The 25,884-nt window shown below is 43.2% G+C and overlaps 2 protein-coding genes and 1 long non-coding RNA gene across 11 annotated transcripts; 1 reads left to right on the top strand and 2 right to left on the bottom strand.

Annotated features, from left to right (window-relative positions):
* Positions 1 to 5,973: 5,973 nt before the first annotated feature.
* LOC119316715 (monosaccharide-sensing protein 2-like) lies at positions 5,974 to 10,035 on the top strand. Of its 3 annotated transcripts, none has more exons than XM_037591098.1 (6): positions 5,974 to 6,143; positions 6,235 to 6,341; positions 6,675 to 7,241; positions 7,933 to 8,891; positions 9,000 to 9,187; positions 9,280 to 10,035. In XM_037591098.1, exons 2-6 carry the CDS (start codon positions 6,263 to 6,265, stop codon positions 9,719 to 9,721), a joined length of 2,235 nt encoding a protein of 744 aa, XP_037446995.1. In that variant the 5' UTR covers positions 5,974 to 6,143; positions 6,235 to 6,262; the 3' UTR covers positions 9,722 to 10,035. The 3 variants fall into 3 exon arrangements, with proteins under 3 accessions (XP_037446995.1, XP_037446994.1, XP_037446992.1); XM_037591097.1 differs by having other exon boundaries at positions 6,229 to 6,341; XM_037591095.1 differs by having other exon boundaries at positions 6,223 to 6,341.
* Positions 10,036 to 10,995: 960 nt separating this feature from the next.
* Positions 10,996 to 19,002, bottom strand: LOC119316714 (kinesin-like protein KIN-14D). 2 transcript variants are annotated; one of them, XM_037591093.1, is made up of 19 exons: positions 18,755 to 19,002; positions 18,408 to 18,664; positions 18,052 to 18,220; positions 17,709 to 17,836; positions 17,477 to 17,560; positions 17,281 to 17,358; positions 17,118 to 17,210; positions 15,321 to 16,805; positions 15,154 to 15,235; positions 14,971 to 15,066; positions 14,691 to 14,867; positions 14,461 to 14,567; positions 14,160 to 14,338; positions 13,296 to 13,460; positions 12,972 to 13,225; positions 12,711 to 12,883; positions 12,042 to 12,448; positions 11,803 to 11,897; positions 10,996 to 11,353 (listed from the first exon to the last, which is right to left on the bottom strand). In XM_037591093.1, exons 1-18 carry the CDS (start codon positions 18,789 to 18,791, stop codon positions 11,879 to 11,881), a joined length of 3,990 nt encoding a protein of 1,329 aa, XP_037446990.1. In that variant the 5' UTR covers positions 18,792 to 19,002; the 3' UTR covers positions 10,996 to 11,353; positions 11,803 to 11,878. The 2 variants fall into 2 exon arrangements, with proteins under 2 accessions (XP_037446990.1, XP_037446991.1); XM_037591094.1 differs by lacking the exons at positions 17,709 to 17,836; positions 18,052 to 18,220; positions 18,408 to 18,664; positions 18,755 to 19,002 and having other exon boundaries at positions 17,450 to 17,557.
* A 1,694-nt stretch (positions 19,003 to 20,696) lies between these two features.
* LOC119316712 lies at positions 20,697 to 25,245 on the bottom strand. 6 transcript variants are annotated; one of them, XR_005153215.1, is made up of 8 exons: positions 24,776 to 25,245; positions 24,657 to 24,682; positions 24,447 to 24,583; positions 23,939 to 24,007; positions 23,302 to 23,391; positions 22,869 to 22,907; positions 21,252 to 21,419; positions 20,697 to 21,134 (listed from the first exon to the last, which is right to left on the bottom strand). It is a non-coding gene; the product is annotated as an uncharacterized LOC119316712 (long non-coding RNA). The 6 variants fall into 6 exon arrangements; XR_005153212.1 differs by lacking the exons at positions 20,697 to 21,134; positions 21,252 to 21,419; positions 22,869 to 22,907 and adding an exon at positions 22,916 to 23,225 and having other exon boundaries at positions 24,447 to 24,575; positions 24,776 to 25,243; XR_005153210.1 differs by lacking the exons at positions 20,697 to 21,134; positions 21,252 to 21,419; positions 22,869 to 22,907 and adding an exon at positions 22,916 to 23,225 and having other exon boundaries at positions 24,776 to 25,242.
* Positions 25,246 to 25,884: the final 639 nt, after the last annotated feature.

Here is a 25,884-nt window from a genome sequence, read left to right as displayed (position 1 = left end):
TTCATTTATCCTCCCGGTGATATAAGCTTCTCATCTTCTTGGTGATATCAATCCAATCTTTTGTCTTCCGTTAGTGGCAGAATTTTTCACCTCATAATTTTGAGAAGTTTTCCTTAAGCCCACTACAAGTTTATTCATTTCGTTGTTGATAACCCAACAACTCCATTCTAGCATTTGTTGTAAGCATACTCTCTCAAGATCTCGTTTCCCTCCGTTCATTCCATTCCATTCTTTCATTTCTTTCGGAAGCTTTGTGATGTTGCTCTCTTCACCCATCATCCCATTTTGTTTGTGAAGATCATGTTCTTTCTTTTGCTTATCCATTCAACCGGAGTGTCGTGTCCTTCATTCAAGCTCTCTCATCTTATCAAGTCTTGCATCTCTTCTTAACCGGAGTGATGTCTGAAATCTTTCTTACACCCCGTGCCATTCTTTCAATAGTTCCGGAGGCAGTGTGTTGTTGATCTCTTCAAGTTCCCTCTCATCTTGTCAAGTGCATGTTCAATTCCTTTCATTTACGGTCGGAGTGCTTCCCAAATTATAACATTCTTATTCCTTCTCTATCTTGTTTTAACCGGAGTGTTGTCGTAATCGATCCTTATCGTTCCTTGTACATCTCGTCTCAACCGGAGTGCTGTCCGTATTTGTTCTTCCTCATTCCTCTTTTTCTAACGGAGTGTTTTCAACTTTGTTCATCTACGTTGTATTCTTTCTTTCAATTTGTTCAACCTCGCAAGGTTCGTTGGTTTCACTCATTTGTCAAAGAAGCAACTTTGTCTTACCTCTCCCTCTTCCGTTTCTCTCCGGTGCCATCCTAGATCTCGGGACGAGATCCTTTCGTAGTGGTGGAGTGTTGTGACGCCCCAAGACCGGAGCTTCAGATGCCTTCCTTATTTTTTCGAGTTTCGCTGTGTGTTTCTTTTGTGCTTGCTCTTTTATTTTTGCATTGCATCATGTCATCATGCCATCAATCTGTGCAACTCAAATAAATAAACCGTATGGATCTTCGGTCCATTTAAACCAAGGGACTTCACATGGTGATTCTCTTTATAACATGTCCTCCCGATTTTATGGAGCTATATTAAATATTTCATTTTTGGAATCACCCATAAACACACTTGCAAATAATCACATGCCTTTTCCCGCTTCAAGTTTGGTCCCCAAACTTTGCCCATAATTTCTTTCATCGCTTTCCCGATCTCCACAAAAATTCCGGACATTTTTGGAATCCTCAAAACCTTGAACTTACTCAAACCATTTGAATTAAACTCAAATGGATTTGAATCCAGATCTTTCAATATTGCCACTTTTATTTTCTGGATCGAGCTTTTTTTGTGCGAGTCTGGGAAAATAATCCCCATGCCCTATTTCTTGTCCACTCTTTTCTTCCTTTCTCTCTTTTCCTTCTTTGTCTTTTTCTGTTTTTACAGAGAAGTAAAGAGAGAAGAGAGAAAGAGAGAAGGGATCCCGCGGCCCAATTTGGCCCAAGGCCCACTCCCGACCGAACCCTAGCCTTCCTGAGTCTTTCCCCTCGCTCCCTCTTCATCCCTCAGCGCCGCCAGAGACGAACAGAGCACCCGACCCCGCGCTCGACTCCCTTGCCTGGCGCCGCCCCCCACCTCTCGCTCCCGTGCCCGATCGACCCAGCGCTCACCATCTCCCTCTCGTTCCCTTGCTGCTCTGCTCGAACGTCCACAGGCCGCCGCCCTGCACCCTCGCGCCCCGCCGGATCTCCTTCCCCCGCGACCTTGTCCTCGCCTCTCCTTCTCGCCGGCCCTTTTCTACGTCGCCAGCGCCGGTACGCCCGCAGCGGCCATGGATCCCGCAGAACTGGGCCGCGACCACCAGACCTTCTCCTCCGCGACCCGTCCGGCCACCGCCCGCTCCGGTGACCCATCGCCACCAGCCGCCATCGGCGGCCACCAGGAGGCTGCCGCCTTGCACCGCCCCTCTCCCTCGCGTCCTCGTCATGCTCCCGCGCGCTGCCCGACGACCCTACTGCTTCGCTGGAGAGCTCTGTCGCGCCAAGTCCTCGTCGGCCTTCCTTGTGCGCGCCATCGCCTTCCTGCAGCTGCAGGCGCCGTCCCGAAGCTCTCTGCATCGAGCAGGATCAGGAGCGTAGCGAGGACGCCCGCATCGACCGCGCCTAGGGCTGCCTCCTTGCCCTCGCTGTTCGCACATGGGCCACCCGGCCTGCTGTCAGCCTCGCCAAGGCCGAGCGCTGCCAGCTCCTGTTGACCTCCTCAAGATCACGACCGCAACCGAGACCTCTGTTCTGCTACGTTTTGGACACGCCAAGATCCGAGGCCCTTGTTAGTGTTGCTTCGTTTTGGATGTGTCATCCTTTCTGACAAATGTATGACAACACGGTGAAGCGTCAAGTACATGTACCTTCGTCTTCGGAATCGCCAAGAACACCAAGTACCTCGACGCCCGATGCCTAGAACGACTACCGTCGCCGAAGACCCATGAACCAAAAACTTCAAGTTCGACTATCGTCACAAGGACGAGACCGGCAAGTACGAAGACCCCAAGTAACCATGACAACCTCGAAGAGCTCGAATCCGTCAAGTTCCGCTACCGCCGACTAGTCTGAGTACCGTCGCAAAAACGAGACCATCAAAACTGGTCCGACACGTACCCCGACGACCTTGTACCACTATCGTCGCTATACCGCGAGTACCTCTACCGACGACCCCGAACAGCTACGGTCGTGGACGACTACCATTGCCCGAAGAACCGTGGGTCACAAGACTCGTGTACAACTACCATCGTTGTGTACCACTACTTCCACTATCCTCGCGAGAACAACTACTTCCCCTTCAACACGTGTACCTCCATAGCCGAACTCCATCCGCTCCTAAAACGCACGCTTTGAAGGTATAATCGCCGAGACGATAACCCGTGGTTGAATGCATGTGATGTATGAAATGCTCGGGTTTGCACCGTGCCCGACGTGTTTCTTGCACGTTCCCCGTTGCCATGCCATCGTCCCGTGGGAACCCGGTAGTCGGGAGCACCCCACCATCCTTGCATGACACGCTCCCGTCGCCTTTTCTTTTGCACCGGCATCTTAATCGAGTTACTGGATCATCGGAATGTTGTCGTGACATCATTTCCGTTTCGCCGTAGTGGCACCTTTTTCGTCGTAGTTGCCGTGGCACCCCTTTCGGCTCCGCCACGATGACAAAATGCTTCATGTCATGCTCTTATCAACATTTTCATAATTATGGCATAAAACTTGCATAAACATGCACATGTCATCCGCATCATGATAACAACAATTAAAATGTTTAAAATTGTTGTTTGCTTTAAATTTCTAAATGCATATGGGGATTTACCGGACTTGTTGTTTGTTGTTCCGGCCTCATTTAAACTTGCCTAGTTAAGTAGTTTTATTATGCTTCACCTCTTGCCATGTTTAAACAACATTTAATTTTGTTGAGTACCTAACCAGGAGTGAATTAGATAAGCCATGTGGTGTTTCGTCAATATGCAACTCGTTGCATATTGAGCTCCACTTAATTTGTAGTATTGGTTGTGCACTTTGCCATGCCATGCCTCTTTAAACCGGACATGCATCATACTTGGTTGTACATCATGCCATGTTTATGTGGTGGTTGTTTACTATGTTGTTTGCTTCTTTCCGGGTTGCTTCTCGCGTTAGCTTCAGTTTCGTTCCGGAGTTGTGAGGATCCGTTCGACTACGTCCGTTTGTCTTCTTCATGGACTCGTTCTTCTTCCTTGCGGGATCTCAGGCAAGATGACCATACCCTCAAAATCACTTCTATCTTTGCTTGCTAGTTGTTCGCTCTTTTGCTATGCCGCGATACCTACCACTTGCTATATCATGCCTCCCATATTGCCATGTCAAGTCTCTAACCCACCTTCCTAGCAAACTGTTGTTTGGCTATGTTACCTCTTTTGCTCAGCCCCTCTTATAGCGTTGCTAGTTGCAGATGAAGATGAAGTTTGTTCCATGTTGAACATGGTTATTGTTGGGATATCACAATATCTCTTATTTAATTAATGCATCTATATACTTGGTAAAGGATGGAAGGCTCGGCCTTATGCCTGGTGTTTTGTTCCACTCTTGCCGCCCTAGTTTCCGTCATACAGGTGTTATGTTCCTTGATTTTGCGTTCCTTACATGGTTGGGTGTTATGGGGACCCCTTGACAGTTCACTTTGAATAAAACACCTCCAGCAAGGCCCAACCTTGGTTTTACCATCTGCCTCACCACCACCTACCCTTCCCTCGGGTCGGCCAACCCAAGGGTCATCTTTATTTTAACCCCCCCGAGTCAGTGCTTCTCTAAGTGTTGGTCCGAAACGGGCAGCCTGCGGGGCCACCTCGGGGAAACTTGAGGGTTGATTTTACTCGTAGCTTAACCTATTCGGTGTTGCCCTGAGAACGAGATATGTGCAACTCCTATCGGGATTGTCGGCGCATCGGGCGGCTTTGCTGGTCTTGTTTTACCATTGTCGAAATGTCTTGTAACCGGGATTCCGAGTCTGGTCAGGTCTTCCTGGGAGAAGGAATATCCTTCGTTAACCGTGAGAGCTTGTGATGGGCTAAGTTAGGACACCCCTGCAGGGTTTTAAACTTTTGGATGTCGTGCCCGCGGTTATGGGCAGATGGTAATTTGTTAATATCCGGTTGTAGACAACCTGCCACTTAACTTAATTAAAATGCATCAACAGCGTGTGTAGCCGTGATGGTCTCTTCTCGGCGGGGTCCGGGAAGTGAACACGGTTTTGGAGTTATGTTTGAACGTTAGTAGTTTCAGGATCACTTCTTGATCACTTCTAGTTCACGACTGTGCTTTGCTTCTCTTCTCGCTCTCATTTGCGTAAGTTAGCCACCATATATGCTAGTGCTTGCTGCAATTCCACCTTACTACCTTTTCCTACACATAAGCTTAAATAGTCTTGATCGCGAGAGTGTGAGATTGCTGAGTCCTCGTGACTCACAGATTACTTCCAAAACCAGTTGCAGGTGCCGTTGATACCAGTGCAGATGACGCAGCTGAGCTCAAGTGGGAGCTCGATGAAGATCTTGTTCGTTGTGTTGTTTCGTTTCCAGTTGATCAGTAGTGGAGCCCAGTCGGGGCGATCGGGGATCTAGCATTAGGAGTTGTCTTTCTTTATTTGGTTCCGTAGTCGGACCTTGATTGTATTCTGGCTGATGTAATGCTATACTCATGTATTGTGTGAAGTGGCGATTGTAAGCCGACTCTTTATTCCTTTTTTATTCAATACATGAGATGTGTAAAGATTATCCCTCTTGCGACATGCCTACTATGCGGTTATGCCTCTAAGTCGTGCTCCGACACGTGGGAGATATAGCCGCATCGTACGTGTTGCACCCAGCATCCTGCCTCGGCTGGGCCCCTTGGTCTCCCATCGTGGAGTAGTTGGCACTTGGTAGAGACCCATGGGAGTCGGGATGGTTTTTTGTCACGTCATCCCTACGAGCGAGCCCCACTCATCAGTTCGGCGGTCAAAAAAGGTTCAAACGAGAATTAGTGCGATTTCTCGACTCAAAACATATATTGATGTGCAAAAAAGAAAGATTTTTCTAAATACAATACAAACGCAACCGCTCATGTATACGCACATACTTTCACCTCTATGAACGCATACACGCACATCCCTACCCTTATAGACTGAGCCGACATATCATTTTGAAATTGACGAAGTCATCATAGGCGTCTTATAGTCGACGAAAACGTATCCTCGTATTGAACGTGCATCGCGGAAAATTTTCCTTAAATACAACCGGAAAAATGCTAACACCAGGGCTTGAACCGTGGTGGACTGAGAATAACGAAAGTTGATACTCTGTACAAATTAAGTCGTGGAAATCACATATGGCCGATTATATACAGCTGTAAAATAAATACACAGCTGTAATCAGCCTTTTGTCGTCACCCTCGCGGCGGAGGGGGGCCACGCTGCTCGCCTTGTCTTCTTCTTTTCCGGTGGCAGCCGGGGCAGTGAACGAGGGGCAGCTCTTGGCTCCTATTTGAGGCGGCTTCGCTCGGTTCTGATCTACCGCACCGCACCACCACACCACACCAGGGGGCTGCCGCTTCTTGGGCTTCTCCATCTCCTCTCCTTGGTTGGTTCTCTACTAGAGAGGTAGGCGAGATTTTTCATCTAAATAATCCCAGCTGGTGGTGGCTGGTTCGTTTATCTTGGGCTGGGTTTCTGCGCGCAGGCGCAGCTGCAGGGATCCTTGGTGGAGAGGAGGGAAGAAGATGTCGGGTGCTGCACTGGTCGCGATTGCGGCTTCCATCGGCAATCTGCTGCAGGGGTGGGACAATGCCACCATCGCTGGTAAGTAGCCCAGATTTGTTTTACTACCTTGTTAGATCACTCCGGTGAATTTGGGGTTCTTGGTTTGGGAGCTTCCTTTATAAGTAGTTTAGACCAGATGCTGTTCAGTACTACTACTACTAGTCTTTTTTGGAACAAAAGACGGGTGATTTATTTCCCTTGAGCAAACTGATGACTTGTTTTTCCTTGGACCCTAAAAGCAACACCGTACCAACCAATTGTCAAGACAAGTTTGGATTGTGAACATTTCCTTGATTATCTCTCATCTGTAAACTTGCTATCCTTTACTTTTACTCGAGGCACAGATTAACAGAGCAAGCTTTTCGTCTTCAGGTGCTGTCCTGTACATCAAGAAGGAATTCCAGCTCGAAAATAATCCGACTGTGGAGGGGCTCATCGTGGCCATGTCGCTCATCGGTGCAACCATCATCACCACATTCTCCGGGCCAGTATCAGACTGGGTTGGCCGGCGCCCTATGCTCATTCTCTCTTCGCTTCTCTACTTCCTCAGCGGCCTAATTATGCTATGGTCACCCAATGTCTATGTGCTGCTCCTGGCACGCCTTGTCGATGGCTTTGGTATCGGCTTGGCTGTCACGCTGGTGCCTTTGTACATCTCAGAGACGGCTCCTTCGGAGATTAGGGGACGGCTCAACACGCTTCCACAGTTCAGTGGGTCAGGAGGGATGTTCTTGTCATACTGCATGGTGTTCGGGATGTCACTCTTGCCATCACCTGATTGGAGAATTATGCTGGGGGTTCTCTCAGTTCCGTCATTGTTTTTCTTCATCTTGACGGTATTTTACCTGCCAGAATCTCCGAGATGGCTTGTCAGCAAGGGCCGAATGGCAGAGGCAAAGAAGGTGCTGCAAAGATTACGGGGAAGGGAGGATGTCTCAGGTCTGTTTTTTTCACTCAAAACTCCATATTCATTTCACCTGGATTGCTTTTTTTTGGAAAAGGGGGACATCCCCGGCCTCTGCATCGGAGAGATGCATACGGCCACAATTTCACCTGGATTGCTACAGAACCCTTCTTTAAATTCATCCCTGATAGTGGATTGCAATTAGTTGCCTAAGTGATATGCACTAGTGTTAACTGTTATATTTGGGTTGCACAATTTTTTTAACAAAAAATCATTATTTAATTTGTACAGACTGTATAACAGATCATAAATGACCAAAGAGTAAGAAATTATGTTGAGTCTTGTTAACATTAAATTCATGTTGGTACTTTGCACAGCACAGAATGTCGAAGTAGTAGTAGTAACCTCAGTGGAGGCTTTTTTTGCTCTTTAATAAATGACCTTGTTGACAAAGCTCAGATGGACTGTGGCTATATTGGTTGGTAAATGGACACAAGTATGCAACTTAAGTTAAGAACTTGCATAAGCTGCTCCTTTCAGTAAGGTATTCAAGTCAATTATGATATGTTTCTAAAGATATAATGTTTTGGTATTCCTCAAAAATGATTTCACAATTCGGGTTTCAATATAGTATGTTGGAATCTAAGTGTTGGTAAATTTCAGTTGGTGGTTTACGAATAACTATGAGTAAAGTTACAGTTATCATTCCAAATCAAATTTGTGCAGGAGAAATGGCCCTTCTTGTTGAAGGTTTGGAGGTTGGAGGAGACACCTCCATTGAGGAGTACATAATAGGACCAGCTAATGACCCAGCTGACGATCATGTTGTTGATGGCGATAATGACCAAATAACACTATATGGGCCTGAAGAGGGCCAATCATGGATTGCTCGACCTTCCAAGGGACCCAGCATGCTTGGAAGTGTGCTTTCTCTTGCATCTCGTCATGGCAGCATGGTGAACCAGAGTGTGCCCCTTATGGATCCTCTAGTCACGCTTTTCGGAAGTGTTCATGAGAACATGCCTCAAGTTGGAGGAAGCATGCGGAGCACATTGTTTCCTAACTTTGGCAGCATGCTCAGTGTGGCAGATCAGCACCCAAAAACTGAGCACTGGGATGAGGAGAACGTTCATAGGGACGATGAAGAATATGCATCTGATGCTGGAGGTGACTACGAAGATAATGTCCATAGCCCGCTGCTGTCACGACAGACCACAAACACGGATGGGAAGGACCATGGTCACCATGGAAGCACTTTGGGCATGAGAAGGAGAAGTCTCTTGGAAGAGGGTGGGGAGGCAGTCAGCAGCACTGGTATTGGTGGGGGGTGGCAACTCGCATGGAAATGGTCGGAGCGACAAGGCGAGGATGGCAAGAAGGAAGGAGGCTTCAAAAGAATCTACTTGCACCAAGAGGGGGTGGCCGACTCAAGAAGGGGCTCTGTTGTTTCACTTCCTGGTGGGGGTGATGCCACGCAAGGGGGCAGTGGGTTTATACATGCTGCTGCTTTGGTAAGCCACTCGGCTCTTTACTCCAAGGATCTTATGGAAGAGCGTATGGCGGCCGGTCCAGCCATGATTCATCCATTGGAGGCAGCTCCCAAAGGTTCAATCTGGAAAGATCTGTTTGAACCTGGTGTGAGGCGTGCATTGTTCGTCGGTGTTGGAATTCAGATGCTTCAGCAGGTAGAGATTATGCTGCTGATTTCTTTAATTACTGTATGTATGCCAGATATGAACAAACATATAGTCTGAAACTGGCCAACAAGTACTAAGTCGATTTTCCTTGTGCAGTTTGCTGGAATAAATGGAGTTCTCTACTATACCCCTCAAATTCTGGAGCAAGCTGGTGTGGCTGTTCTTCTTTCCAATCTTGGCCTCAGTTCAGCATCAGCATCCATCTTGATCAGTTCTCTCACCACCTTACTCATGCTCCCAAGCATTGGTGTAGCCATGAGACTTATGGATATATCTGGAAGAAGGTAACTAACTGGTTTGCTTTGGAATCTCAATTCTCAGTATTATCACTTTTTCCGATCAAACAAGGCCTTATTATTATTTTTCCTTTCTGCAGGTTTCTGCTACTGGGCACAATTCCCATCTTGATAGCATCCCTAATTGTTTTGGTTGTGTCCAATGTTATCAACTTGAGTACGGTGCCCCACGCTGTGCTCTCCACAGTTAGCGTCATTGTCTACTTCTGCTGCTTTGTCATGGGCTTTGGCCCGATCCCCAACATTCTATGTGCAGAGATTTTCCCCACCAGAGTCCGTGGTGTCTGCATCGCTATTTGCGCCCTCACATTCTGGATTTGTGACATTATTGTTACCTACAGCCTGCCTGTGATGCTGAATGCTATTGGTCTAGCGGGTGTCTTTGGTATATATGCAGTCGTTTGCTGCATTGCCTTTGTGTTCGTCTACCTAAAGGTCCCAGAGACAAAGGGCATGCCCCTCGAGGTCATCACCGAGTTCTTTGCGGTTGGGGCGAAGCAAGCGCAGGCCACCATTGCCTGATTCATCATGGAGCTTTGTTTTCAGTTTGCACACTGCGGTCTGCGCTGAAAATTGCAAATTGGACGGGTCCTCGTGAGGAACGGAAAAACTTTTGAGTTGTAAATGAGACAGCTACCCAAAGAGCTCATCACGAGGAACGGGAAGCTGTAAAAGTAGGAGGATTTCATGCCCCCATTTCATCGTCTATTATTGCTTATTAGTACTGTACTGTAATCGTCATTAGTTGCTGTAGGGTTGTTCAACTTGCTAATCTGATTCTGAACTACCATGCTGATGTCCGAAATAAAGAAAAAGCATGTTTTTTTTTGTGTCAACTTGCAAACTTTCTTTTAAACATTGTGCAATGTATTGTAAATTTCTTTATCAACTTCCCTCGATTCAGAGAGAAGCACTTGTTTGTAAGTCATGAAAGATTTTTCTCGACACATTTGCTGCATGGAGCTTAGTGGTAGAAAAATTAAATATAATACTCCCTCCATTTCTAAACATAAGTCTTTTTAGAGATTTCAATGCGAACTAGATACAGATGCATATATACGGATTTTGGAGCGAGATTGACACATTTTGCTCCGTATGTAATCCATATTGAAATCTCTAAAATGACTTATATTTAGGGACGGAGTACTGAAGTTGCAAATAATTTCTCTGGTATAAAACTGACACTTCTAATTTAGAAAATTACATGATATCTTATTATATTGGCGACTTCGTGACACTCCAAACAACATTTGCAATATGACGATTGAATTGCATGCGTTTTTACTCTGTCGTAACTGAGGACTGAACTGTTCACTACCATGGAAGTACCTCTTCCTGTAAGTTTATTTATTAGTACTGTACATAGTTCATTGCATCAGTAGAATCAAGTCAACACAGTTTCCTACCATATGGTGAACTATTTTGTATTGAAGATAAAAAAAACACAGGCTTCCTACCATATGGTAAAACTACTGAGAAACTCCGGTCATATTCTTCACAGTGCAACGTTGCAGCAACTAAATTAAGTGCATCAAGTCAGTCAATATCATTGGATCCTTCGAAAGAGAAAAAGAAAGGCAACATCTTGAAAAACAACAAAGAATGAGAAAAGGTTTCTGGTCTATCTACTATACTGAACCCCAAATCCTTGTAGTTGATGAAATTATGCGCAAATCTAAGAGCACAACTGAAACATAAGAGAGCGCCAGATCATAGGAAAACATCACCGGCTGATTTCAGAATTCAGACCCTATGAGAAAAATACACCTAGGCTATACCTAATTTAGGCAATAACAGATTAGAAGCCTTCACTGAATTGCACCTAGGCTACATATTCATGTGCTTTAACAACTTCTTGGAAGTTGTTTAGACCGTACTGAAATAGTAAAAAGGATAAGTGAATCAAGCACAAGAGAGGAGAGATTCACAACACCTAAATTTTCTCCCTGCCTAATTTCCAACTCAATGGGCATAATTACAACAAGCTAGACTGTACACTCTAGAGCTTCCAATAGATATTTAAGGCAAGTGGAAAATGGTTTAGCCAAAATGGCACAGTAAGAAACTTGATCTATGGTCCTCGTTTTGCACTACTAGTAGCTCTTGCTGGTGGAATTCCTTGGGTGCTTGTATTTCTTCGTGCCCCTGTTGGCACTGCAACAAGAATAAGAAAAAATATGTAGACATGTTGAGAGTGGATATAATCCAGGTATTTGAATGTTAATAATCAATACTCTAGTAACTATATTCCTTGCGAGATTTCTACAAGAGTCACTTTTTTGTTAGATACGGTACCAGGAGTTACACTGAGTTTGTATTAGATTAGATTCGTTATCTGTTCATCAATGCAAATATCCTTTTACTCTGGACCGTAGTCAAAACATTGATTCCATGCCAATGCATATCCAGCTAAATCCCGTTGTAATTACATGTTCAAGACACACTGTACATGTATGTTACCGAGATTAGGAGTGAACTATATGAACTAACTGTATGGATAAAACTGTCAAACTCAGTTATGTTTCTCCCAAGCATTATTTTGTCAACCTTGGCATATTCAGAAAATTTCAAAAATCCAAGTGCAAAATAAAGAGGCATCTTACCTGAGGGTTTAGGAACAGCAGGATCCCTTGGTTTAGGCCGCAAGCCTGATGCTTTTCCGACTGTCAACTTCTGAACTCAAGATACCGTCTTTGTCCTACACGAAGGGAAAAAGGTGCAAGTCACAGACAACAGCCACAACCATGACAAAAGTTCCACTTCATGGAAATTCTGTATAAATTGAATTGTCAAATAAATGAAACTATTAAATGTCAGACTAATGAGAACTGGAAATACGCACAACCGCTCTTTCGCAGTGCTAGACGCTTTCTCTTGCCCTTGGTCTACCACACTGCTTACAGAACTGTCAGTTTCCGCACCGGTGGAATTACCCCCATCAGATGCATCACTTAACCTTCCATCAGATTCAACATCACCAAGACCAGAAACCTCAGGTTCAATGGAGAGCATGGACCCAGCTTCAGATTGCCTGTCACTAGTGTCAGAGAAGTTGTCAAGATCAGAAGCTGCTCCACCACCAACACTTGAGACCTTTCCTAGTGATGTTATGCCAGGAGAAGATGATGAATGCTTCAATATGTGATCAGCTTGTCTGTTGGACTTCAATTTGGAGGTGCTAGTATTCAGTAGCTGCAGCTGTTCGATTTCGTCGTCCTTCTTTGAGATAGTATCTTTTAGCATCGAAAGCTGCAAGTCGACACATTAGATGTCAACAACTGTAACTGTATTTCATTATGAGAGAAAATCTTGTGCCACATGACATACTGTTTTGAATTTTGACACCCTAGTATGATATCCTTAATTTATTTGCGCACCTCAATATCAAGATCATTAGCTAGTTACGCTAGTATGTTGCAATATCACTGCATTTGTCGCTTATTATTAGTCCTTAAGGTCCTTGCAATATCACTGCACCCCAATAATGTTTTGTGTTGAGAGAGTATGTTACCTGATCCATCAATTCTCTGACATCTTTGACTTCTTTTCCCTCCTTATTGGTCCTTGCAACACCTAGTTCCACCCCAGACACTCGTTCCGCAAATTTAAGAGTACTTAAGGTCTCTGTATAAGACGAAACGTCTGGATTGACCTGCACAAACATTAGTGTCTTTGCATGCCCACCTGCATATGAAATTTTCCCATGTCATGAACCTCTCTATACAACACATAATTATGTGACTAAAATTAGTTCTTTGGTGAAAAAAAATACCCAGAGAAGTTTGCAAGACTTGTGTAAGCTTGCTATTTCTGTATGGTACATGCGCATTCTTCTGTGATAAGGAAAATATAACATCCCCAAGAGCAGCCAGAGATTTGTTGATGTGCTGTGCTTCTTTGAGCCTGTCTCCTGTAACCGCAGAGCAGTCCACCCTCTCACTTCCAGCAAGATCCACAAGGTGTAGAGCGCCACGTGAAGTGTTCCCAGTTTTTAGATCCTGGCCTCGGACATGAATTGTCACAACACTGCAGAAGATTACCCACTAATAAGGAGCTTTATTCCTGCAGAAAAAGAGAACTGGCAAAATTAACCTACCTGTGAGATCTGCTGCTTCTCTCGTTCAAAGCTGTTGCACTCATCGCTCTATTGCCGTGCCCAGTTTGCATTAGATCAATAACTTGAGAAGTTGAGTTGACAGGACATATAGTTGCGTCAGGAACAGCAATTCCGTTTGGCTGCATGGTATTCTGAATCCCTATCGTGTGCAAGTTAAGGAAAAAAAAAGGGGGAGGGGGGGAGGGGGGATGTTTCAGTCTGCAAAAGGCAATTCATTGAATTACAAGCAAGACTATGACAGTAGAAATCTCATGAATACTGTGTACGGGCAATTGGTGTACCCAACCAAAGTTACAACTTTTTGGGCCTCTTTGGTGGTGACTAATTTTGCCACAGTTTGCCACACCTGCCTTAGGTGCTCAAATTCTTAGCCATACTTTCGCTTGCCTAAGGGAATCTTGCCATACTTTTTGTGTGTATGACATGTGGGGATTGTTTCTCACAAGAAGAATCTTGCCTTAGGTGTGGCTAGAACAAAACACCCACCTAACTTGGTCCTGCCTAACTTGAGGTGTGGCAAAGTGTGGCAAGGTGTGTCTAGGAACCAAAAACAGCCCCTTTATTTCCAGACACTTTCTTGCTAATAATAGATGAATTCAGAATGCATAAAACCATGACTAATGTTGCGTATTCGAGAAAAATGACTAAGTTTTGTTAGAACTTGCAGAAAACACACACGGACTACTATGCCCAACTAAAAGTTGCAGAATTACAAAATAGACCTATTTCAACTAATTTCGTTATAACAATATTACCACATAAAACAATGGCTAACATAGAACATGCAGAAAACACACGCAAACTACTATCCAGTGAAGCCAGTTTAGACAAACAAAAGGATATTTCTTCTGTGCACCACCACCACCAAGGAGATCACGGATTTGCTCATTGTAGATCTCAATCATTTGAACAGTAAGTTCATATGTGATCATGTCTCGCCGAGCATGGGAGATATTGAAAAGGTCATTTAGTGCTCTATAGTTAACGCCCCATTCCTTCTCAGTTGCCTTTTCAGGCCCCATCTAAGAAATCAATTGAAACAAGATATTGTAAGCACATCATCGACTATTAAAACATATACTATTAGTTCTTCCATGCAAACAGAAATAAAAAGCTAAAAGTTCATGTTCTGAAAGCTTCATACCATAGTGTATGTTTTCCCTGATCCAGTTTGACCATATGCGAAAATGCAAACATTGTAGCCATCAAGAACTGATCTAATTAGTGGCTGAATATCCTTGAAGACCATATCTATTAAGGAAAATTAGGATATAAGAAAACCAATTTATGACGTACACTATATTAGTGCATTGTTACATCATAAATAGAAACTCGAGAGAAGGTAAATTGCATAGATCTCACTGTTATAAGTACCTTGTGTAGTGGTAGGCCCAAATACTTTGTTGAATGTGAAATTCTTGCCCCCTTCCTTTTGTTTTGTAGGGTTCGTTAAAACGAGTTCACCATTGTCGCCAATATATTCAACTGAATTGGAGCCCTCATCCTCCCCAGGTTGAAAAGGTCTAATCCGACAGTAAACTCTGATGTTTCCTGCTTCGTAATACTATGTTAACCTAATATTTTTAGCTGTACTACCTAAGTAAATATAATAGCCAAACAAAATGAACTAATGATTGTAGTACAAAACTGGCACCTTTTAGTTCCTGGATCTCATTGAACAATTTTCTGTTTTCTTCAAGAGCTGCATGATATTTTTCTGCAGCATTTGTTACCGCCTTAAGGTTTTCTCCTACAAAAAATGCAATAATGTTAATTGTGATCTATTGATGAAATTATGTAAATACAAGAGATAACTACTCGCAGGGTTCATTCTTACCAAGGCCAGCTAGTTCTTCAAGCCATCTTTTTTGACAATTTAGGATTTCATGCCTAACTGAAACAGAACATAGCCTCAAATCCTGATAAAACAAAACACTATTCACATAACTGAAAATTTAGGAACTCCCTATGGAAACCGAGAAAAGGAATTGATTTGACTAATACCTGAACGTTTTGTACTTGCAAACCCACAAATTGGTTGACCACTATTCCTTTCTGCTCCCAGAACTGGATTCGAGATTTAGATACTTCTTCAAGTTCCCTTTTTCTCTTGATAGAATCTTCTAACATGAGCTCTACTTCTTTTATCCTATGTTCCAACTCCTCCTTTACCTGGGAAGCTCTGGTCTCTAACTGCTGACTATGTGTCTCATGCAATCTTTTTGTTGCTTCAAGCTCTTGCCTGAGTTGCAGAATTACGCTGGCATTGTCTTCCTTATCTGCAAGAAGCCTAACTACATCCCCCTCCTTAGATTCTAAGAGCTTGCAGGCTTCTTCGTATGACGATCTTAATGCTTCCATTTCCAGCTTAACTTTCGCAATTATACTGTTACCATCCTCCTTTTCCTTCATCAACCTAAGAATGTCCTCATTCTCCTTTGTTAAGCTGTCCTGTTTGAGTTGCAAAATCATACTGGCATTGTCTTCCTTGTCTGCAAGAAGCTTAATTATATCTTCCTTAGATTCTAACAACTTGCAGTTCTCCTCGTGCAATGATTTTAATGCTTCTAAGTCCAGCTTAAGTTTCATAATTGTATTGTTATAATCTTCATTTTCCTTCATCAACCTAATTATGTCGCTCTTCTCCTTAGTTGATGTATCTGTGTCTTCATCAGTTGATTGCTTAATGTTTCTAACTGTGCCTTTTTTCAGGTCAGCCTTATTATCTTCCTTCTCCTTCATCAATCGAATTGTATCTTCCTTCTCCTTCAGCAACCTAATCATCTCTTCCTTCTCCTCTGTCAACCTAACCACAATAGTGTTCTTCTCTGAAATCAATCTATCATTACCATCATCTGTTGTTTGTTTTTTGTCCTTAATACTACCGTTTTCTGAATTAACCATATCTTCTTTCTGTATTGACCTAACCACATCGTCATTCTCCTTCATCAGCCTAATTATATCTTCCTTCTCCTTCAACAACCTAACCATCTCTTCCTTCTCCTTTGTGAATCTAAATATAGTATCATCCTTCTCCTTAAGTAACCTATCATTTCCTTCATCGATTATTCTTTGTCTTTCTTCAACCATGACCTTTTTTAAATCAACCATATCTTCCTTTGCCATCAACAGACTAACCATATCTTCCTTCTCCTTCAACGACCTAACCATTTCTTGCTTCTCCTTTTTCAATGTCACTATAGTATCATCCTTCTCCTTAAGTAACCTGTATTTTTCCTCATCCACTATTTGCTGTGTTTCTTCCACCTTGCCCTTTTTCAAGTCGACTATATCGTCCTTTTCCTTCAACAACCTAACCATATCTTCCTTCTCCTTCAACAACCTAACCATATCTTCCTTCTCCTTCAGCAACGTAACCATATCTTCCTTCTCCTTCATCAATCTAGCCACTTCTTCCTGGCATTTCATCAACATAGCCATATCTTCCTCTGGTAGTTGTCCTTTGTCTTTGAGCTTATCTTTCTCCATCTGCATGACAAGAGTGGGCTTTCATAAAGAAACAGATCAACTTTCTCCATTGAGCTAAAGCTATGGCCACTCAAGTACATGAATTGTCATTATTTACAGAGTGGACAAGAAAGTAAGTCAACCTTGCTGTTATTTTAAGCTATATGAAATAAACAAATGGGGTTCTGCTCAGTCACACTATTTTACAATTTACTGGAGATGAGAAGAGCTTGAAACTCATTGAGAAGAATTAAGCAATTTACTTGCAGTGCACAAAATTTCTGGTAAAAACAATTCGGAGATAGATGGCTCAAAGAAGGTGCTAGAATTTACATGTGTTTGCCCGCTTTGCCCACCTGCTAGTGCTTCCAGCACTCTTATCCTTGACTGATACTTCTCTTCGCGAGCTTTAATCAGGTTATTTTGCTGCAGACAAGAAAGAGATCACAATGGACTATTCAATACAAAAATAAACATGAATAACTATTTATCTTACATTTCTTATATGCCCAGCTTGAGAAGACATACGCCGTTCAATTTCAACTATGACCTTCCTCAGCAAGCAAGCGATGCGCTAGAATGAAATATTTCCATCCATTTTACGCAAGGAAAGATGTTAACACGTGTAGAAACAAAATCTCCTAAATATGGAAGAACAAACTAACTTTATTGCTTTTTTATTAGAAGCCTACATAAGGTATCTGTCCGTTCTTCCTGTCGATGCTCTCATCAACGATGCTGTTCACGACACCCAGAAGTGACTGAGTGGGTGCATTCTGCAAAATAGGTTGGCTCGTCAAACACAAGAACAAGTTGGCACCGGAAAATAACATACTAGTACGTTTTCTTTTTCATTTTAAATTTCCACGAGAATTGATTGATTATCTTGATGGTTTCAAGTGCAGTATGCAGCATTGTACTTACATCCAAGCTGGAGGATTTCATCAAGTCTGAAATCTTACAACCAGGAAGATCAGCAAATCCCCCTTGTTTCATCTGAAGTACCCCTGACGGAGAATACAGATCGGCCCCTAATGAAGGGGTGGATGGTTCTGCATAGAAAGATGACAAAAGATGATGTTTCAACTCGCAATCAAGTTATTCCCAAGCTTATTAACTTGGACTGGTGAATACTATCGCAAATTCTCAATATCAGTGCAATTGTGCAAACTCCCTAATGGAGAATACTGTCATTCTTGATATTTCTCGAGAGTACAAAAAGAATAAAAATAAAATCTTGATATCAGTGCAAGTAGAATAGCAGGACCTGACATAATTGGACTGGTGAGCACTCTTTGCAGCTTGGCAACCATATACTTTCTGCTTCCCTCGCTATCGCTTCTGGTGAGGAAAGTAACGTTCCGTTCTTCGCCGATGCGTGATCCAAACCGATCCTTGAGGGCAAGAATGCAGGTCACAACAGCTGTCATTTGACCCTGGATGGATGCAATGTCAACCAAGGATAAGAAGAGAGAAGAGAGAATTAATACTGCTCCCTCTGTTCATTTTTGTAAGTTGTTTAAGACAGCTGAAATTGAACTGTTTTAGGTGTTGTCTTAAATGTCTAAAAGGTTTTACAAAAGTGAACGGAGGAAGTAACAGGGATACTGCAACCGAACCAACCCTCTCGAGGTCGAAGGCGCTGAAGGTAGGCACGCCCATCCGCTCGACGGCAGCGCGGAACCTGCCGACATTGTCCGTGGAGACGTCGTCCAGCAAGGCGCCGGGGCAAATTTTCCTCAGGAGTGCGCAGAGCAGCCTGCCGCCGGAGAGCGCGGCGTGCAGTTCGTTGTCGGAGGCGTCGGACGGTGGCGGCAGAGGCACGTCGGGGAATATCACGCGAAGCCAACCGACGGCATCCGCCCGCCGCCTCGCTGTGGCTAACCATCCCAAGAATCAATCAGTCAGTCAGTCAGTTAGTCGATGGACCCTGCAAGAAGAGATAAGAACCAACAAGGGTGGGTGTTTACCTGGGTCTGGCGCGGCATTGGGGGCGCGGAGGGACATGGAAAGCGAGGTGAAACGGGGCGACGGAGACGGGCATGCGGTGGGTATAAGCCGCCTAGCATCGAGGGGACGCCGAGGAGAGGAAGGTGAGGACGGGAGGGAATGGAGCGCGCGAGATTCATGGAGGCGGTAGCCACGCGGGCCTCGTGCTATTTTTAGGTGGCGGGGAGAGAGAGAGACGCGCGACGAGAGGAAGAAGACGAGGACGACGACGAGTCTTGGCTCTGCTCGACTTGGCCGGGGCCAGAATTAAAGACAGGGCGCAGTCTAGCCCATGAGACTATCCAAGGCTGGTCATAGTGTGCACTTCAAGAAAATGTTGCTTATATGGCATGAAGTTAATAAGATGTGGTAACATAATATGTTATTGTAATATAGCGCTTTCCAAGACAAGATGAGCCTATAAACTAATAAATGAAGCTATCTATGACACTACTATTATGTTACTTTGTATTATGAAGATAATAACTTAGACTAGTATCATATGCATGACACTAGCATAAGTTACTCTCCACTATGACCAGCCTAACATAGGTAGTAACATCACATATATCTAGATAAAATAGATGATGTGACAATCAATAAATGAAGAAAGAGAGGCATGTGGTAAAATAGCTAGTTACTAGTAGTACTAGTTGACCTGTTGCGCCAAATGGCGCAGAGACCTGTTGAATACATGTTGTCGATGAAAGTAGTTTCATGCTGCAAGACCCTTCAACTAAAGCCATGTTCGCAAGGAAAATAATTTCCTTTACTAAGGACATGCCATGTATATACAGTCGGTTTAGTTGTGGTCTGCTAAATCCATATGCGCCTTGAAAAAAAATATGGTTTAATTTGCAAAGCCTCACGTGTTTCAAGTATGAATAAGAACTACAAACTCTTTTTGTGAGATTCAAACACATTTCCGGAATTTTTATTTCTTAGTACATGTTGTCTGAACTGACATTTGCCCAGAGAGAGAGAAGCATACCCCTCTCTCATTATGATTATTATTAAAAGGTATTAAATTTGAAATAAACAATTTCATTTACTTGAAGCACTTAAGAAAGAGAACTTAAACATACTTTTACGCAATGCTCATTTAACCTGTGAAGGACTACGCAATGCTCATTTAATCTGTGAAGGACAAAAATATTCCATCGTCTTTGAATGATGAACTAAACTAAATAAGAAATATATACAGTAAATTCATTCAAAGTAGAAAAGGGATCTTACATCAAATAAGGCATTACAACAAACATGGTGTTATCTTAGTAAAAGAAATTACATCATTAGAAGAGAAAAGGGAAGAAAGCCAAACATGAGATTGAGATTAATACATCTAGGAGAAGGTCGTAGACATCACTGTGATCAGTTTGCGGCCTGGGGAGCAAGGATCCATGGTTTTTATATGCCTTGTCCGGCTGTTGGAGTAGATGACATGGAAACGTCGTCTCTACCATCTCGATGGCTTAGACCCAGGGAGCCGGATGTTCATCTCGGCCCTCCCCAGCTTCCATCAATGGATTTTTATAGTCAGGAGAAGAGACCTCGTCTCGAGAAGCCGCGGGAGGAGGGGCTCAACTAGATGCGCCAAATGGCGCAGAGACCCACTGAAACCATGTTGTCAATGAAAATAGTTCCATTTTGCAAGGACCAGCGTCAAATGGCGCATAGACCCATTGAATCCATGTTCACATTGAAAAAAAAATCATGTTTTAGTTGATTTAGTTGTGGGCAAACACATACGATAACAAGTTTAACCCCTTCAATAAAATAAAATAAAAATGTAGGCTTGTTGTCTACAATGAGATATACCACATTTTAATTTGGTGGTATAAAATCGCACTTAAGACCATGTCACATTGAAAAAATGCATATTTTCAAGTAATCTCTTGTACTTCCGTTACTTTGAAAATGACCTAAGGCTCAACCCACACATCATTAGTTAAGCTCATCGAGACTGAATTCCTTGATTGACCATTAATACATCAACTCCATACTTCTGCTTCTGTTCTTTCAACATGGACTCTTTACATGTTGTACACACTGTTGGCGCTTTCCAAAGAAGCTAGCATGTGAAAAGTAGCAGCACCAGTACAGTAGAAAAGGCCATCTAGTTACTGAACTGGCCGTGCATGTACACAAGACAGAAACACTGAATCTTCAACGCCATAGACGGCCCAAACGTTTCCTCTTCTTTCTGCTTCTAATGTGCCCTGATCGATCACTCTATCAAGATAGATATTGCACCCGAGAACTACTGCCACAACCTCATCCATCCATGAGATCTATCGAGCATTTTCTCCAACAACTTAAGCAAAGTTTACCCAGAATCGACCCGTATCTCTCTCCCCTCTCCTGCAACTCACACAACAATAAGTATAACAATCAGTATATATGGACAGAGCTGCATGAGAGCACATCAAGAAACAACAGAAAAACATATCAATTGGGATGCCTGTTCAGTATACACACCTTCGCAAACATTATCTTCTCCTTTACATATTTGATTTCTAGCACATAATAAGCATCATCTCCATATTTCAAAGTCGTGGTTGTTAATTTTGCATCATGTGTGATAATCTGGATTAAAAAAAAGCTCTGAATCCTTTCCTGATAATCTTAGTGTTATCATAGTCTTCCCTGCCAAAGAATAATTGTTGAAAACAAGAAATATAAGAGGTTTTACATGCTAATGATAATATGCTGCAGAAACACAAAAAACGAAAAAATAACCAGAGATGAGATGAACCAAAAAAATTGAGCTTATAGTACAAATACCAACTACAAACGCCTTGTCCCGGCTTATAAGGAAATTATTTCGTCAAGCGTATAGTTAAAAAACCAAATACTCTGTAGAAGCATATAGATAGAAATGCTCAATGGCAATGGGCATATCTGCAGCGTTGCCACAACCTGGAACATAGATTGGGACAGTCTTTAAGGCAAAGCAAATATTTGACTAATCAACACAGAAACTCTGCACATTCCACTTTTCTGGAGTAAACATGGTGATGGCACACGACCGCGAGGCAACAAATTGAAAATTTAACATCTCTATGTGATTTGAGACGATTCAAACAGAACCTACATATGTTATACGCCCTCCGTTCCTAAATATAAGTCTTTCTAGAGATTTCACCAAGTGACTACATACGGAGCAAAATGAGCGAATCTACAATCTAAAATATGTCTACATACATCCGTATGTTGTATTCCATTTGAAATGTCTAAAAGGACTTATATTTTGGAACGGAGGGAGTACATAGGTAGCCATATGGAGCTGTAAACCAAGACAAAGGCCACCCTAGGCAGAACTTCAAATAGAAGGCACCTCAGGATGCGTGTAGTCAAATTAGTCTAGCTTAAAAACTAAATAATAAATAAGGTACCATTTGTTTTTCCATGAAAAATAGGCATGCCATATTAGATTTTTGAAATCCTTCACTTGAAAACGCCGTATTCAACTGCCCATATTATTGATGTATAAACAGTCAGCTGCAGTCAGTCAAGTGTTTTTAAGAGAATATGCAAACAGCAAGAAACCAAAGCAGACCCCCACTTCTTAAAAAGAGCTCCAATAAACTTAAATTGCCATCCTATTAATTAATCTATACAGATGAGAAACTTATTCACGGGTTTGTCCTCCAGAAAACAGCTTTAACTCTCACAAAAAATAGTTTGACCAGTTCTAAAAAAATACATTCACATGCACGGGTTTAACTCTCAAAAAACAGCTTTACCTCTCATAAAACAGGTTTAACTCTCACAAAACTTATGCACGGGGTTATCCTCAAGAAAATTTCCATTATCACCCATCCAACATATGACTCAAGACCATAGATCACAAAACCATATGTTCACGGCATGTCCCCAACTTGCATATGAGGCCTTTCTAAATAGAAACTATATGGAAAAATAAACAGCATTCATCTAATTGGATCTTAAGTAAACACGACTGCATGTTTGCATATAATCTAATTGAATTTTAAGGAGGACGACAAAATGCATGTGTGTGGCCACGGCACCCATGTTTCCATGGTGTTCAGTGCTACCAAGAAGAAAACTAACAAAACTGGAAAGTAGCCGAACCTGGGGCTGTGAGGGAGGTTGAGCACGAAATCTTCGTCGCTGCACGCCAGAGAGCAGTGGGGTAAAGACAATGCTTATGTTTATAGAAAATGTGCACTCTTTTAAATGCATGTATAGCCCTTTTTAGGGGAATAAAGGGTACTTTTCAAATTGCCATAGGAAAGCAGTAAAAAACGGAGCAAGCTCATAAATACATTTATGGGCAGAAACATATAAACATAGATGGAACACATAAAGATAAGGAATGCATCTATCAAGTACATGGAAACCCAGATCACTGCCAAACATGAAGAAACATTAATAAACAGGTAGAGAAGTGATGTACAAAGCTTCAACTTTGTCCCATGGAGTATCCAGCTACACAGGAACGGTATTGGAATTCAGAAATTGTATGAGAAGTACCATACCACCAGTGAAATGTTAGGTCACTTACATTGCTTGGATTTGTCATTCAGTAGAGATTTTTCCGCACAATATACTTATCAGCTAAGAATCTTGGAAAATGGAGATCCAATCCCATAACCTAGCAAATCATCAAACAAAATCAGGAAGGAAAATATAGGAGAAATCAAAGGATAAGTATATTGACCAAACCTAGGAATAGTGTGACTGGCGAGGACGAAAATACTACAGACATCACCAACGCCACCGTGGCAAGATCCCACCTAACAACGCCCCATTTCCTCTTACTCTATCTATTATTCTATTTCCCATAACTTAGAAGCATAATCAAATATTCAGGTGAAATAACAATCCCCGTCTGACCATAAGTTACAATTTAAGGAAATGGTTTTATACCAAGATTACCTAAACTAACTTTCATCACAGGGATGACAAAACAAGCCAGTACTTGCCTTACTAAATCGGTGTACTATTCTCACACTATATCCTAACTTCAGTTTCTATATGTCCTTACATGTGTCCTTCTATTGTTCAGTGGAAATGGCCAATATCATAATTCCTGAAAGCTAAAATTTATGTGCCGCAAATGTTCAGAACCAACAAACTATGTTTCCACAATACTATTGTGATTCAATAAAGCTAGTCTTGAATGTATATATATTAGGTACCTTCCATATGATAAGATCCACATAGTCTTGAAAGTGAAAATAAAATTTCTTCTTCAGATGCTGGACCCTCTGCAAATAAAAAATACTATTTCAAACAAGTCGAGACAAAACATTTTTCATTCACAACAAAGACCACACAACCAAGAAAGAAAGGGGCGTAAGCAATTAAGCATAAATTTGTTTCAACAATTCAAAAGATGCAAGATTCACTATACACAATAATGACAGGGAGTGTGAAAATTTCAGCAGTGAATGCAATAAGTTAGAGATGATTTTAAGCATCATAATTGACTTGAGCATTCAAAATATTGAGATCAATCTGGGAATAACCAATCAAGTAAGAATGCAAAGCACAGATCAAGATCTTATAGAAAATGAATGAATGGCGTGCAAGATAGCTAAGTAGGTGTGCTAATCCACCGAAATGTAGGAAGCATGGTTACATAATATATTTAGTTTGACTTAAAAGCTGCATTCTTCCTAAATCAGGATCAATCGATAACTGTACCTCACAAGAAGGAAAGTTATTTTCTCAATTGGTGGTACCCCGTGACTTGACCGCTGCTCCGCAAGCAACCGCCCATGGACCTGGCTGCTGCTCCTGTCATATGTGCAGGCTGCTACACTACCAACTGGCCTGCATCGCTTCATGAACAGAGGATCAAGGAATCAATATACCAGCATGGAAGAGACTCTCACACAAGAAGAAATAACTCACCCACGTACATTTGCTTCACACAATCGCTGCAAATCCAAGGAACACAAACAACAGAGGAAGATATGAGGAGAGGAAGAGAATGAGCAAAAGGGGATCTGGAGATTGTAGGAGAAACCAACCACGGGGCTCGTCAGCTAGACTCGGCTTCGAGTTCGTGCCGAGGGCCAACGTCCCTGCCGCCGCCCCGTACGCCAGCCGAGCGAGCACCGATGACGAGGTCGCAAGAGTCGCGATTAGAAGAGAGGAGATGAAAGTCACACCCCCACCTTTCTTGCCCCTCTGCTCCTTGCGCCCCACATCGGCCTCTTCTCCATCCCGCAATGTGTACAATGCCTAGAATTCGGGTCTCGCTGCTCCATTCGCCGGCCTCGCTGCTCCCCCACCTTCGGCCTCCCGGCCCTCCCCTGCTCCTCCACCCCAGCGAGAACACCCAGCCTCCCCAACCCTAGGTCGTGGGTGGAGAAAAGGTGTGGGGTGAACTGGTCCTCGGCGTCGAACAGAGACGAGGGAGGAGGAATAGCAGGCGTCGGCGAGGCTCCCGTGGTGACGCGAGGAGAATGGGCGGAGGAGGCAGGACAGGCTGTGGGAATAGAGGGGAAAGAGGCAAATTTGATAAATTTGATCCGGGAACGAAATCAAATCACAAAATGAACTGCCCGTAAAACTATTTCACGCGACTGACCTTTTTGTATGACGCCCGACACGAAGACGCCACACTGTATTGTGCAACGCAGATAGGCGCTACATGCCTGACCAGCGTTGCACTCCAGACTGCCTAAAAATTGTTAAGTCATTGTGCAGAGCCTAAGAGCCAGGCGCTGCACTAGTGGTTGCACTACAAAATGAAGCAACCACTAGTGCAACGCCTAGAAGCTAGGCGCTACACTGTATAGTGTGGCGCCTAACTCTCAGGCTGCATACTGACTTAATAATTTTCGGATCACACAGGTGCGACGCTGGACAGGCGTGTAGCGCCTATCTGTGAGACGTTGCACAGTGTAGTGTGGCGCCTTCGTGACGGGCGTCACACAAAAAGGTCAGCTGCGTGAAATAGTTTCACGGGCAGTTCATTCTGTGATTTGATTTCGTTCATAGGTCAAATTTGTCAATTTTGCCAGGGAAAGAGGCTAGGGTTTGTCTGGCGGCACGTGTGGGAGTGGGACAAGTCGAGGGCAGGGCAGGGATTGGATGCGAGGCGCGTGGAGCGGATTGGCCGAAACCTTGTGCA

The sequence above is a fragment of the Triticum dicoccoides genome, chromosome 6A, assembly GCF_002162155.2.
Source record: "Triticum dicoccoides isolate Atlit2015 ecotype Zavitan chromosome 6A, WEW_v2.0, whole genome shotgun sequence".
In the NCBI taxonomy this organism is placed as follows: domain Eukaryota; kingdom Viridiplantae; phylum Streptophyta; class Magnoliopsida; order Poales; family Poaceae; genus Triticum; species Triticum dicoccoides.
Note: the sequence above shows the minus strand (reverse complement) of the source record. Positions and strands in the feature narration are given on the sequence as shown.

Coding starts and splice junctions, on each gene's coding strand:
- LOC119316715 (XM_037591098.1), top strand. CDS start 6,263: ATGTCGGGTGCTGCACTGGTCGCGATTGCGGCTTCCATCGGCAATCTG. Junction 6,342..6,674: donor GGACAATGCCACCATCGCTG/GTAAGTAGCCCA, acceptor TTTCGTCTTCAG/GTGCTGTCCTGTACATCAAG. Junction 9,188..9,279: donor ATGGATATATCTGGAAGAAG/GTAACTAACTGG, acceptor TCCTTTCTGCAG/GTTTCTGCTACTGGGCACAA.
- LOC119316714 (XM_037591093.1), bottom strand. CDS start 18,791: ATGTCCCTCCGCGCCCCCAATGCCGCGCCAGACCCAG. Junction 17,211..17,280: donor AAGCTGGGCATATAAGAAAT/GTAAGATAAATA, acceptor TCTTGTCTGCAG/CAAAATAACCTGATTAAAGC. Junction 14,868..14,970: donor TGAGATCCAGGAACTAAAAG/GTGCCAGTTTTG, acceptor ATTACGAAGCAG/GAAACATCAGAGTTTACTGT.